This window comes from Rana temporaria, chromosome 8 (assembly GCF_905171775.1).
Source record: "Rana temporaria chromosome 8, aRanTem1.1, whole genome shotgun sequence".
NCBI classification, from domain to species: Eukaryota; Metazoa; Chordata; class Amphibia; order Anura; family Ranidae; genus Rana; species Rana temporaria.
In genome coordinates this window covers 26,490,392-26,503,320 of record NC_053496.1, presented here as the reverse complement: position 1 = coordinate 26,503,320, position 12,929 = coordinate 26,490,392, and the positions used below count along the sequence as shown (strand labels likewise).

Sequence of the window (12,929 nt, the reverse complement as noted above, 5' to 3'; positions counted from 1 at the left end):
GACAGAATTATTATTTTTTTTACTAGAAATGGCGGCGATCTGCGATTTTTTAATGGACTGCGACGTTATGGCGGACACATCGGACACATTTTTGGCGCCATTCACATTTATACTGCGATCAGTGCTATAAATATGCACTAATTACAGTATAAATGTGACTGGCATTGAAGGGGTTAACACTAGGGGATGAGGAAGGGGTTAAATGTATCCCTGCTTAGTGTTCTAACTGTAGGTGGAGGGGGGGTGACTGGGGGGGTGACCGATCTATGTCCCTATGTACAAGGGACACAGATCCGTCTCCTCTCCAGAGACAGCACCGCTGTCTCTGTGTAAAACGGCAATGAGAGATGATCTCATATGTTTACATATGAGATCCTCTCTCATTGGCCGCACAGATCGCCTCGCGAACGGCCACTCTGATTGGCCGTTCGCGGCGATCTGTAATTGGCTGTGTCCGAGGGACACGGCCAACACAGATTTTCCCCGCAGCGCGCTCTGGAGCGCGCGCGGGGACCGCCCTAAGGGGCGGCCGTCAATTGACGGCGGTTTGGAAATTGGGATCCGCACTGTAGCCGTCAATTGACGGCAGGCGGATCCCAAGTGGTTAAAATGGATAAACTAAACTCACATTTTTTTTTTTCCATTTTTTTTTTTTTTTTTTTTTTTATTATTATTGTGTTTTATCGCAAAATTTGGGAAAGAAAGATGGGGGGACAGTGTTAATTTATCAATTAAAGAGGATGTAAACACTCTTTAAAAAAAAAAAAAAAAAAAACATTAAATAAAAAACAAAACGCCCTGCACAGCAAAGGCATAATGAGCTAATATGCATAGCATACTAGCTCATTATGAAGTACTTACCTGAGATCGAAACCTCCGGAGCAGTGCTCAGTCACCTCCTCCGTCGACGACGTCATTGCACGATTAACGTCCGCATATCGCGGCTCCGGCGCTGTGGCTGGCCAGAGCCCCGATGACGTCACTCCCACGCGGGTGCCGACAGTAACGACATAATCGATGTTCGTAACGGCACGCTCAGTGCGCCTGCGCGCCATTGTCTATGGCGCATGCGCCGTAGACATCGGTGTCTTTCTTTTGCAAATATCTCCTAAACCTACACGGTTTAGGAGATATTTGCAAAAGAAAGACGCCGATGTCTACGGCGCATGCACCTACAGGTAAGCCTTTAATCTAGGCTTACCTGTAAGTTAAAGTGGTCTGTAAGGGGTTACAACCACTTTAATAACCCTTTTTCCACTGTTGGTCCTATTGCTTTTTATTATTATTATTATTATTATTATTATTATTCATTATTTATATAGCTTTACAATGTATAGGGGGGGCAGCACAATTACAGTTCAATACAGAAGGTACAGATGGGCCCTGCTCATAGAGCTTATTGCTGCAGAGAATGATTTGATCGGGGTGGCTCTGGGACAGTTGTTAGGTGGGTGTGGGCTAAATACTTTTTATAAATACTTTTGGTTTTCTCATGTGGTTTTAAAAGGAATCTGATCTGTGGAAAAGAATGTAGGCTGCCATTGCTAACCTCTTCTGAAAATGTTGGTTCCCTGGCTGTCATATAACTAGCCTGGAGCATTTCTGCACATTAGGAGCTGTGTCCTTGGCTGCTGTTATTGCATATATTTTAAAACCTTGCATTTTAAGTTGCGCATATTCGTATTGTGCCGTTTTGACACACATGAATGCACTTGCGCAAAAAAAAAATGCACTTAAACCACATGGTCAAAATGTTAGATCTTATATTCATTTCCACATTGAATTTCAGTCTTTTCCAAAATACTCCTATTAATATGGATAATCCTGAAGTTTGTAAACATACTTTGTGAAGATCCCCACCCATTTACTTCCTTTTGTGACGTGTAGTGAGTGAGAGACTTGTAAAGCACAACACATGCGAACTGAATCGCCTCTGGGCGCTATTTCCATTTCATAGGTAAGGAACCCCTTGACCTCAGAAGAGATGGGTTTCAATCTTTCTCCTGAAGGCCAAGTGGTCCGACTCCAGTCGGATGGTGGTTGGTAGTGCATTCCACAGGCGAGGTCCCTGGACTGCAAATCTTCGATCTCCTTTGGACTTGTATCTGGCTTTGGGTATCTAAATAGGTTTTGATTGGTGGATCGCAGAATGCGATTGGGGTTATGGGCTTTTATTTTTTCGCATAGATATTGGGGGGCGTTGCCTTGAATACACTTATGTATTAGACAGAGTGTAGTCACTATGTCCTGTGAGTAGGCACTGCTGTGTCACATTTCAGAGCCGCCTTCTAAACTACAATGGGGCTGAGAGCAGCGGTGTGTATTTCAGTGATTTCAAGCTTACAGTGGAAAAGGCCAGGTATGCATATCATACCCAACTTTTTGAGATGGGATCGAGGGACAGCTATTGGCCAAAGTATGTAGGCATAGAACACCCTGCGACGCCCCCCTTAAAGGAGAATGAAATTAAAAAAAAAATATTAGTTATACCCACAAGTGCTTCTTCCTTTTTTATTTATTTTTTATATGTTTACCATTTTTTTATACTGGCTCTTGAAACTTACAAATGCAGCTATTCAGAATTTCGTTAAACGCTTTGGCACTGGGAAACACAATGGTGCATTTTATATGCAACTACAGTGCCTTGAAAGAATTGCCATACCCCTTGACATTTTCCATTTTTTTTTCCTGTTGCTACCAAAAACGTAAATGTTTTACCGTCCAGATGATCTCAAAATACCAATCGAATCGTTCTCGTTGTTCTTCTCAAGACCACCTGCTCTCTAGCTCCCTCATCACCTCCTCTCCATGCTCACCTCCGGGACTTTTCCAGAGCCTCTCCAATCCTATGCAACTCCTTACCCCAATCTGTCTGCTTTATCTCCTACTGGATTAGCTTTTAGACAATCCCTGAATACCCTCCACTTTAGAGAAGCCTATCCTACCCACACGTAACAACTCTCATTTTCTCCATCTGATTATCCCCCCACAGATGTTACCCTTTTGTTCCACTTGACCCTGCCTTCTAGACTGTGTAAGCTCAAACAAGCAGGGGGCCCTCTGACCTCTCCTGTATTGAATTGAATTGAATTGAATTGTAACTGTACTGTTTGCCCCCATCTTGAAAAGCACTGCGTAAACTGTTGGTGCTGTATAATATAATAATTTTATTGGGATTTTATGTGCTAGACCAACACAAAGTGGCACATAATTGTGAAGTGAAAGGAAAATTATAAATGGTTTTCAAAGTTTTTACAAATATCTATAAAGTGTGGCGTGCGTTTGTATTCAGCTCCCTTTACTCTGATACTCCTTACTAAAATCTTGTGGAACCAATTGTTTTCAGAAGTCACCTCATTAGTAAATACAGTCCACTTGTGCGTAATTTTATCTCTGTATAAATACAGCTGTTCTGTGAAGCCCTCAGTGGTTTGTTAGAGAACCTTAGTAAACAACCCACATCATGAAGGCCAAGGAACACAGACAGGTCAGGGGTAAAGTTGTGGAGAAGTTAAAAGCAAGGTTAGGTTATAAAAATAAAATAAAAAAAATATCCCAAACTTTGAACATCTCACGGAGCACTGTTCAATCTCTATTTTCGGACTAGGAAGAGTATGGCACAGCTGCAAACCTACAAAGACATGGCCGTCCACCTAAACTGACAGGCTGGGCAAGGAGAGCATTAATCAGAGAAGCAGCCACAAGGCTCATGGTAACTCTGGAGGAGCTGCAGAGATCCACAGCTTAGGTGGGAGAATCTGTCTTAGGTGGGAGAATCCGCAGGACAACTATTAGTTGTGCACTCCACAAATCTGGCCTTTATGGAAGACTGGCAAGAAGAAAGCTATTGTTGAAAGAAAATCATGAGAAGTCCCATTTGCAGTCTGCGAGAAGCCATGTAGGGGACACAGCAAACATGTGGAAGAAGGTGCTCTGGTCAGATAAAACAAAAATTGAACTTCTTGGCCTAAAAGAAAAACCCTATGTGTGGGAGAAAACTAAAGCTGAACACACCATCCCCGCCGTGAAACATGGTGGTGGCAGCATCATGTTATTGGGATGCTTTTCTTCAGCAGGGACAGGGAAGCTGGTAAGAGTTGATAGGAAGATGGATGGAGCCAAATACAGGACAAACCAGAAGACAATCTGTTAGTATCTGCAAAAGACTTGAGACTCGGCCAGAGGTTCACCTTCCAGAAGGACAACAACCCTAAACATACAGCCAGAGCTAAAATGGAATGGTTTAGATCAAAGCATATACATGTGTAAGAATGGCCCGACCCAAAGTCCAGACCAAAATCCAATTGAGAATCTGTGGCTAGATATGAAAATTGCTGTTCAGACGCTCTCCATCAAATCCAACAGAGCTTGAGCTATTTTGCAAAGGAGAATGGGCAAAAATATCACTTTATCAATGTGCGAAGCTGGTAGAGACATTCCCAAAAAGGCTTGCAGCTGTAATTGTAGTGAAAGGTGGCTCTACAAGGTACTGACTTTATGCCCCAGTTGAAGTACCTCTTGTATGAAACCTGTCGTGTACATGGCTTGCTCGGCTTATTATACCACGCTTTTTATGTATTTTTCTGATCACACTGTGTACTCATCTGATGTGATGTTTGTATGATTTTATACAATTTTGTTTTTACTTTAATCATTTTTTTTAAACATCGTATTTATCTGCACTATGTGGAGGCCTTCTTTTTTTTATTTTTTTTTTATATGACCCACACTGCCTTTTGGCAATAAAGAGAACCACTTGTACAAGGAACCTCGCCAACGCAGCCTAAGTCTCTGTGTCATCGCTAGCTCTACCAATGCAGGTGTAGGTGTACACCAATCCCTCTACAGGAATTCTGGTTGGAGAGCGAGTCCCTGACGATCATCTTTGCCTGTTTGACCCACCGCCACTGGTGTGTGCATCCACTGCTTGGGGTAAGGGTACCCATCCCCCCTCCCTGGTTTTGGATGCACAGTCCTGGGTGCTGTGTGTGAACACCACCCTACATATTTCAGTTGTATTACTACATCTCATGAATGTCAACACCCTGTGATTATGTCCATAGAATTGAACAGGATATATTGGAACTTTTTCAGGGACTTGGTTACTGAAATCGTTTTGTCTACAAACCATTCCATGGGGAATTCCTTTTTTTTTTTGGATTCTTCATGGTATTGCACCTTGAAAGATTTTGTTTTACCTACAGGTATATTTCACATATGCACGTAGCACTTTATCTTGCACCTTGCTATATTTGCTGTTATTTTATAGATGTTTTGAGTATTCACTCATCCTATCCACTATTCAGTATATTATATTGAACACATACCACTGAATACCCATCTGGGGGTTTATTATATACTCTATAGCGCTGCATCTTTTCTGTCTTTTTATTGACTATGGGGACTGAATACAAATGGGCACCACACTTTTCACATACCGGTATTTATTTGTAAAAAAAAAATTGAATACCATTTATAATTTTTCCTTCCACCTCACAATTATGTGCAATTTTAAAATTCCAATAAAATACATTTGTGTTTATTGGTTGTAACATGACAAAATTTGGAAAATTTCAAGGGGGTATGAATTTTTTTTTTTTTTTTTTTAAGGCACAGTGTATACAGATCAGACCAAAATGAGGGACAAATGTGGAGGAAAGATGGACTTTGTTTCAAAGCAGGGACAGCCCCTCGAAATCAGGGACAGTTGGGAAGTCATGTGGAATGGTATAAGAAATGGTTCCATTGGTCCAAGCTGACCAATGTATAAAATATCTATACCCGGAATTCTTCTTTAAGGGCCGACTTCATATAATGTTTTTGAGCCATGTAACAACAAGTTAAAGGGCACACGGCACATGACCTGCATTAATCTAACTCCTCTTAAGTTGAGTGATAAACTTTAAAAGTTTATCCCTACCCACAGGAGGAACGGGATTACTGACAGCATTTTAACACTTGCAAATATTTATTAGCGAGTAGTGGATTATCTCCATTTGTTTCCTTAATCCAAGGCTTTGTGTGCCTGTTTTGTGCATTCTGCCCACTGTGTTCTTCCAGCACATTGTCTGTTCACCCCGACGCAATTGCTTGTTTCATTGCTTTGATAATGTGATTTTCAGTGATTATGTTCGGTATGAACTGTCAAAGACTCTATTCTGGGAAACAGTGTTTGCTTAATTGTGTCTTCTGTAGAGTTGCACGTGCTGCTATGATCTTTCTGCTTTCTAGCTTATTTAAATGGCAATACAAAGTTAAATATACAAATGTACCGTATATACTCAAGTATAAGCCGACCCGAATATAAGCCGAGGCACCCAATTTTACCACAAAGACTGGGAAAACTTGCCTCACTGCGCCCATGCCTCAACTGACGTTTAACATGGGAGTCTATGGAAGGGGTGCCCCGGCTTTGAAAAATTGGTGCTCCCCAGCCATAGGTCCCCCAGGCAACAAACTTTGTACACTTGTAGAGGAGAAATGGGGCTACATGTGTACCAAGTTGGGGTCCAGGGGACCTCCGGCCGGTACCAGGTCCCCAAAATCTGGGAGATCAGGCGCAAAAAGGTGACTTGAGTATAAGTCGAGGGGGGGCATTTTCAGCACAAAAAAATGTGCTGAAAAACTCGGCTTATACTCGAGTATATACGGTACTTCATTTTGGATGTGTGCAGGCGATTTATGACCCCAGATGTCGTGTTTTTTTTTTTTTTGTGTAGCACCCCTACATCGAAATCTCATGTAACAATGTTTAAAGCAGGGTTTCGGACCTCAAGCCAGTTTTCCTTAAAAATAAAATAAAAATGTTGGATACGGAGTTAGCTTACATCCGTTTGCACATCAGTCTTCAGTTCAGTGTACATCCTATTTATCTTCTGCTCTATATTCTATTTGGAAAACTCAGATCGTATTTAATCGTAAACGGCAAAACTTCGTAACCGATAATAATTTATTAATAAAATAAGGAAGTTGGCAAAACTCAAATGTGTCCCTACATGTGATAAATTAATACATTTATAGATATAAAGATGTGGAACTACCTCTAAGGCAACAAAAGGAAAAAGGTAAAGAATGGTCCACTCGGCTCCTTAACAAGGCATACTGTGTTCCCATACGTGATAAACCTGAAAATAGCAAGAACACAAAATTAAGATATAAATTGGTGTAACAATTAAATGAGATGTACACTACATTGCCAAAAGTATTGGGACACCTGACTTTACACGCCCTTGGGCTTTCACGCTAGAGTGAATGGAGCCGCTATTTTTAGCACTATAGCGCCTGCAAAGCGCCTCTGTGTGAAAGGGGTCTAATAGAATAGGATACAGTAGATGTGGGCTGTTCACCCAAATGTAATATGGTGCTGATTTGAGCAAATTCATCTTTGTCTCATACAGACTACAGCTTGTTCTGTACCTTTTTACCATGTAGATGTATTGATCTTAATAAATAAATGTGTTTTTTTTTTTTCTTCCTTTTTTTCCTAGCCGTTTACAACTATGAAGGAAGAGGAAGCGATGAGCTCAATCTCCAGATCGGCGATACTGTGCACCTTCTAGAGACACATGAAGGTGAGTGAATGACTTCATCTTTTTTACTAATGAACCAAAACTAAAACTGAATGCAGGCAGTTCCCGGGTTACAAACAAGATGATTCTGTCGGTTTGTTCTTGAGTTGAATTGTATGTAAATTGGAACACATACATTTTTGTTTAATATTTTTATTTTTTGGTTAGCATAGGGGAGGGTTAACACATTTATTTGGCTGTCTGTGCCCCTGTTCAGAAGATTTCACTGCACTTTCTGTCCCTGTGACAACTGGATTTTTAAAAATTTTAGGTAGTGGAAACAAGGATTGGTGATACAGCTTCAGTGGAGATGCCTTTTTCCTATGATAACTCTTACATGAGTGAATTTCCCTTCTAGAGGAAGATTTTCTTTCACTTCCTGTTGTCTCCCTTCCGTTGGCGAGTATGAGTCATTTGTAAGTCAGATGCTTTAACTCTGGGACTGCCTGTACTTTTCTATGCCAACAATAAGAACTACAAAAGTTTAGTTTAGCACTATAGACTGCCAGATGTGCCAAAATCCCCCAAATGCGTAGTGCCGGGTTGACCGCATGAAACCCAGGGGTGCACCACATGGCAGCAGTGTGTAACCGGCCTTGCATTGTAAAATGAAACTATATGCCACCTGAGCCTAGTAAATGTACTAATGTGTCTGGAGATGTGTAGCTAATGTAATTGTACTTCGTTATAAACAAGACAATTGTTACAATTGTTAGAGCCGGTTCACACTGGGGTGACTTGTCAGGCGACCTGGCCGCCTGACAAGTCTCGTCCCATTCTATTTAATAGAACCGTTCTAATAGAAGCGACGCAGGTCGCTCCGACTTAGAAAAAGGTTATTGTACGACTTTGGGGGCGACTGGCATTGACTTCTATACAGAAGTCATTTTGCAAATCGCCTCTGAAGTCGTCTTCAGGATGCCTTGCAGAGTCGCTCCCGAAGTCGTGCCGCCCCAGTGTGAACCGGCTCTAACAGTAACCACATTCTTCCATTGAAAAACAGACGTTGACAAATGTTAGTAACGTATAATTACTGTATGGCTGATATGCTTCCAATTGGGTTTCTGGTTTTAGAAAATGTACAACTGTCTTATAAATATGGCCTGTGTTCATTGTACCATTATATGCACTTATTGCACGCTTGATGAAGGGGTCCTGCATGGCTCCAAAACATTGCAACTTGTCCTTTTGTGATGTGGTCATGGGACCGCAGGCCACACTACCCACCCCCTCAAACCCAACACTTCCAATGAACAAAAAAACAAACAACTGTATGGCATTGTAATGGCCGTGGCACCTTTATTGGTTTAACAAAATAATATATAACATTCCATATTTGTTTAATCAAATATACCATATTGATCATCTTTAATAATGCAATATTCCCTGCTCAGTCTTGGGACTCGCGCAGCTAAACTTGAACAAACTGTAAAGTCCCCCACCGATTCAGGGGTGACAAACCACATAATTGTGCCAGCAACAGCCCCGAACAGTGGCAGCTACAGCCTTATATAGGGTCCAGATGGTTCCAGAACCATCCAGCTGATCACCTGCTCTACCTGGACCAGTCAGAGCACACCTTTCCACAGGTACCTGAAATAATACTTAAAGGCAAAGACACACACATACACCAGGTGTTTTAAATGACACATTTTTTATTTTATTTTTTTGTCAGCAGAAGGCCAAGCATAAGGGGGGAGGGGGGCGGCCACAGGACCCATTTGTATGGGCCCAAATTAATTGTGCCCTATTATGCCATTCTTCAATAAGTTCTTCAGACTAGGGACCACCTATATCAAGCAATTGCGCGAGGATCTGTACTCCAGAGGCGTAGCTAGTCAAAACGCAGCCACTGTACCCATCAAAACGCAGCTAATGTACCCATTAATAACCCCTGCTCATTAAACAGTCCACATTCATTGAAAGTTCATGCACTGCAAAGTTTGCAGTACATGAACTTTCACTGAATGTGGATGATCTTGTTGCACAAATCACTTTCTTGATATCTATGGCTATGCATATTTATAATTTATTTAATCCATATTGCGCACTCTATTTTAATGCCTGGCACAATCGCACATGATGATGACTTAAAACTTTTAAGTCATCATGTGCGATTGTGCCAGGCATCGAATATAGTGCTCAATATGGATTAAATCAATTAGAAATATGAATAGCCATAGATATCATTAAGAAAGTGTAATAAAGTGATTTGTGCAGCAGCTGTTCAAAAATCACTTTATTACAGTTTATTTAATCCACTGAGCATTCTATTTTGCTGCTTGCTTCTGGTTGGCACACATGAATATGATGACGAAGATAATGTAGTACCTGGCTGCTATCCTTGGTGCTGCTGCTGGGGGTTCCCCATCGGGCCGCCATGCGTTCCTTCTCCCGTCCATTCTTCTCCTCCTGACCTCACATTCCCGGCTCTGGGGATAAGATGATGCACTTACCATGGCTGCCATACCCTGGATACGCCACTGCTGTACTCCCCAAGAGCTTGCGATACTTAAACTGATAGTTTGCAGTGCAATTTGCTTCTATACAAAATTAATGGCTGCAAATCGCACTGCAAGGAATCAAATGCGATTTGAACAGGAATGCTATTTCCCCCACTGCTTGTGTGTGTAAAGAGAAAAGCACCATCTAGTGGGCAGTTTAAAAAAATGTCTGGCCACACGCACAATAATCGACCTTAGGTGGTTCTGTCCGCCGTTGATGGCTTCTCACAGGGCTGGAGGAGATGTAGAGGTGGTCTGCCCCCAAGCTGACATCACTTCCGACCCTGTACCCACGAGGTCCTCCAGCCCTGTGAACACCTCCAGTGGCCCTGATTTGCTATCCTCAGCAAACCGGATCACAGGGCTGGTGCAAGGATTTTTGACGCCCTAGGGGAAACCTCATTTTGCGCCCCCCCTGACTTCACTCCTGACTCCACCCCCTTTTGCCCTGCCCATGTATACCCCACCTTTTTAATTAAGTGCCCATCAAGCCTCACCACGGCCCATGAAATGCAGCCTCACTAGGTACGCTTACCTGTCTGAGGTAAACCCACGCATGCTCGATAACACTTTGACGCATGCACGGTAGCATACAAGGTTAGTGTGGGGTGTAGCAAGATGGCTCGGGTCGTCGTAGTCAATGATGTCACTGCGTTCTTGCCATTCAAAAGAGGCGGTTGTTTTAAGTGGCTGTCTGTATGCACGGCTTTGCAAGGCAAGCTTGCCAGGAATCCCGTCAGGAAAACCAATGTTTTTTTCCCGGCCGTGTGTACAGGGCTTCAGTCTTTTAAGTAGTTAAAACTGACCTCATTTACAGACCAAAGTTTGTCCCTTTTGATCTAAATGATACAATGTTTCTTTTTACCTGAGGGGCTGAGCAATGTTGTAATAACTTGGCAGGCTGCCTTTTTTTTTGTCAGCTGTGAACAGAAAAGCACTCAATCTTGCAAATGCTGGATTAAGATTGTGAGGCTGGTTGAATCGAGATTGTGATTTATTTTTTTAACGATTAATCATGCAGCTCTACCGCATGCCTGTTCAAATCGAATGTGATTCTTTGCAGTGCGATTGGCGACAATTTATTGTGTTGACGCAATTGGCACCGCAATGTATCGATACTCTGTATCGGCAAGTACTTGATCGACAGTATCGGAACTCATACTCATTAGTTAAAGAAATGGTATTGATGCAACCCTACTTCAGAACATATAAAAGTGTCTGTGGTGTGCTGTGCAGCGCTCAGAGCTGGCGACAAGTGGTGGTGTTTGTGGCTCGTTGCATATGTCTCCATGATATTGTGTGATTGGAAAGTGGTGGGGAGAGGGTGTGCTGTCCATCATGGTTTTCCGGCTCCTATAGTACATAGAAAGATGGAACAAGATGCTATTTGCACTTTTTTATCACTAAAGGGGCAGGTGCTGCAAAAGGAAAAAAAAGAAACGGATTTCTGTATGAGTATTCAGAGCAGCTGTCTCATCATGACATTTTATGCACGTCTAGAATCAATCCCTTTTTGTGGGGGAAAAAACGTATTTGTTCTTTTTACTGCATGTATACTTCACGTCATATTCAGCTGGTTGGAGGATTGTTGCAAGACTTGGTGACACAGTGATTCCAATAAAGACACCCATATCTCTCATTCCCTTTCATTTTCAGTGTGATATTTACCATTCTCCATTCCTAAACAGGAATTGAACACCTACTCCAAAAATAAGAAATACAATTCAGAAATGTTGCTTTTCACAAGAAAGCAGACTATCAGACGCTGTCTTATAAAACTGTCTAACATTAACCCACATTGCTGCTGACAGCTTGAGACATAAACCACATTGATGGTAGAGAAGCAAAACTAGTGCTACTACACAGCCTTTGTTGGGTATGTAGTATGGTATAGTGGTCAGTTTGCAAAGGCACATTTGAAACGTGTGTGGCTTCCCTTTGGTTTGACTGATTTCTCAGTTAATGAACTTGCTCGTGTGTGTGTGTGTGTGTGTGTGTGTGTGTGTGCGTGTGTGCGCCAAAAACAAAAAAAAAAAGGAATGTAAACCTACGCTTTGTAGAACAACCAGTTTAGTTTAAAATTTAAATGAAAATCATGTGGATACTTATAAAAAAACACACTAAAGCCACCCACCCTTTTATTTTTATTTATTTATGTTTTAGCTAGAGAATTGACCACACTGTGTTCTCATGCCTAGTGGTCAGTTTTTAACGGGAGATCAGAGGGACTGGCAGGGACACCTGGGATTATAAATAAATATATTTATATGTATTTATTTTACAGCAGGCACATATCAGGAATGTGAAATGTTGAGTTTCTTTAAAGTGTTTGTAAAAGCTCAAGTTTTTTATTTTATGCATGAAGGTTAAAAAAAACAGCCCCCTCTAATACTCACCTAAACCCCATCTCAATCCACGCAAGAGCAGCAACTCCCTCAGGGGCTTTTCCTCATTGGCTGAGATGACAGCTAGAGCTCCAGCTTCTGTCAATCACAGCCACTGAGGAAAGAGCAGGGAGGGGGCCGAGCCACGCTCTGTGTGTGTGTGAATGGACGCACAGAGCAGCAGCTCAGGCACCCCTATAGAAAGCTGCTTCTTATGGGGGCTCTTGTCAGGAGGGAGGGGCCAGGAGCGCCCGTAGGGGACCCGAGAAGAGGGGGATCAGGGCTGCTCTGTGCAAAACCACTGCACAGAGCAGGGTAAGTATTGTTTTTTTGTTGTTTGTGTAGCGGGCAGCTGTTTTTCTCTGCTGACCCTGCTTTAAATTTTAGAAGGTAGTCAGAGAATTAGTTATCTCTGACTGATTTGTTTCCAAATTCGGGCCTCTGTTCCAGCCATGGCTGTACTGCAGGTGACC

General features: G+C 42.1%; 1 protein-coding gene across 2 annotated transcripts in view; it reads left to right on the top strand.

Annotated features, from left to right (window-relative positions):
- Positions 1-12,929, top strand: part of DOCK1 (dedicator of cytokinesis 1) — a 529,562-nt gene that overhangs the window by 74,455 nt on the left and 442,178 nt on the right. For both annotated transcript variants that reach the window (XM_040361423.1, XM_040361424.1), the window contains exon 2: positions 7,488-7,571. In XM_040361423.1, the coding sequence (XP_040217357.1) occupies positions 7,488-7,571 (84 nt within the window). The remainder of the gene's footprint in view (positions 1-7,487; positions 7,572-12,929) is intronic.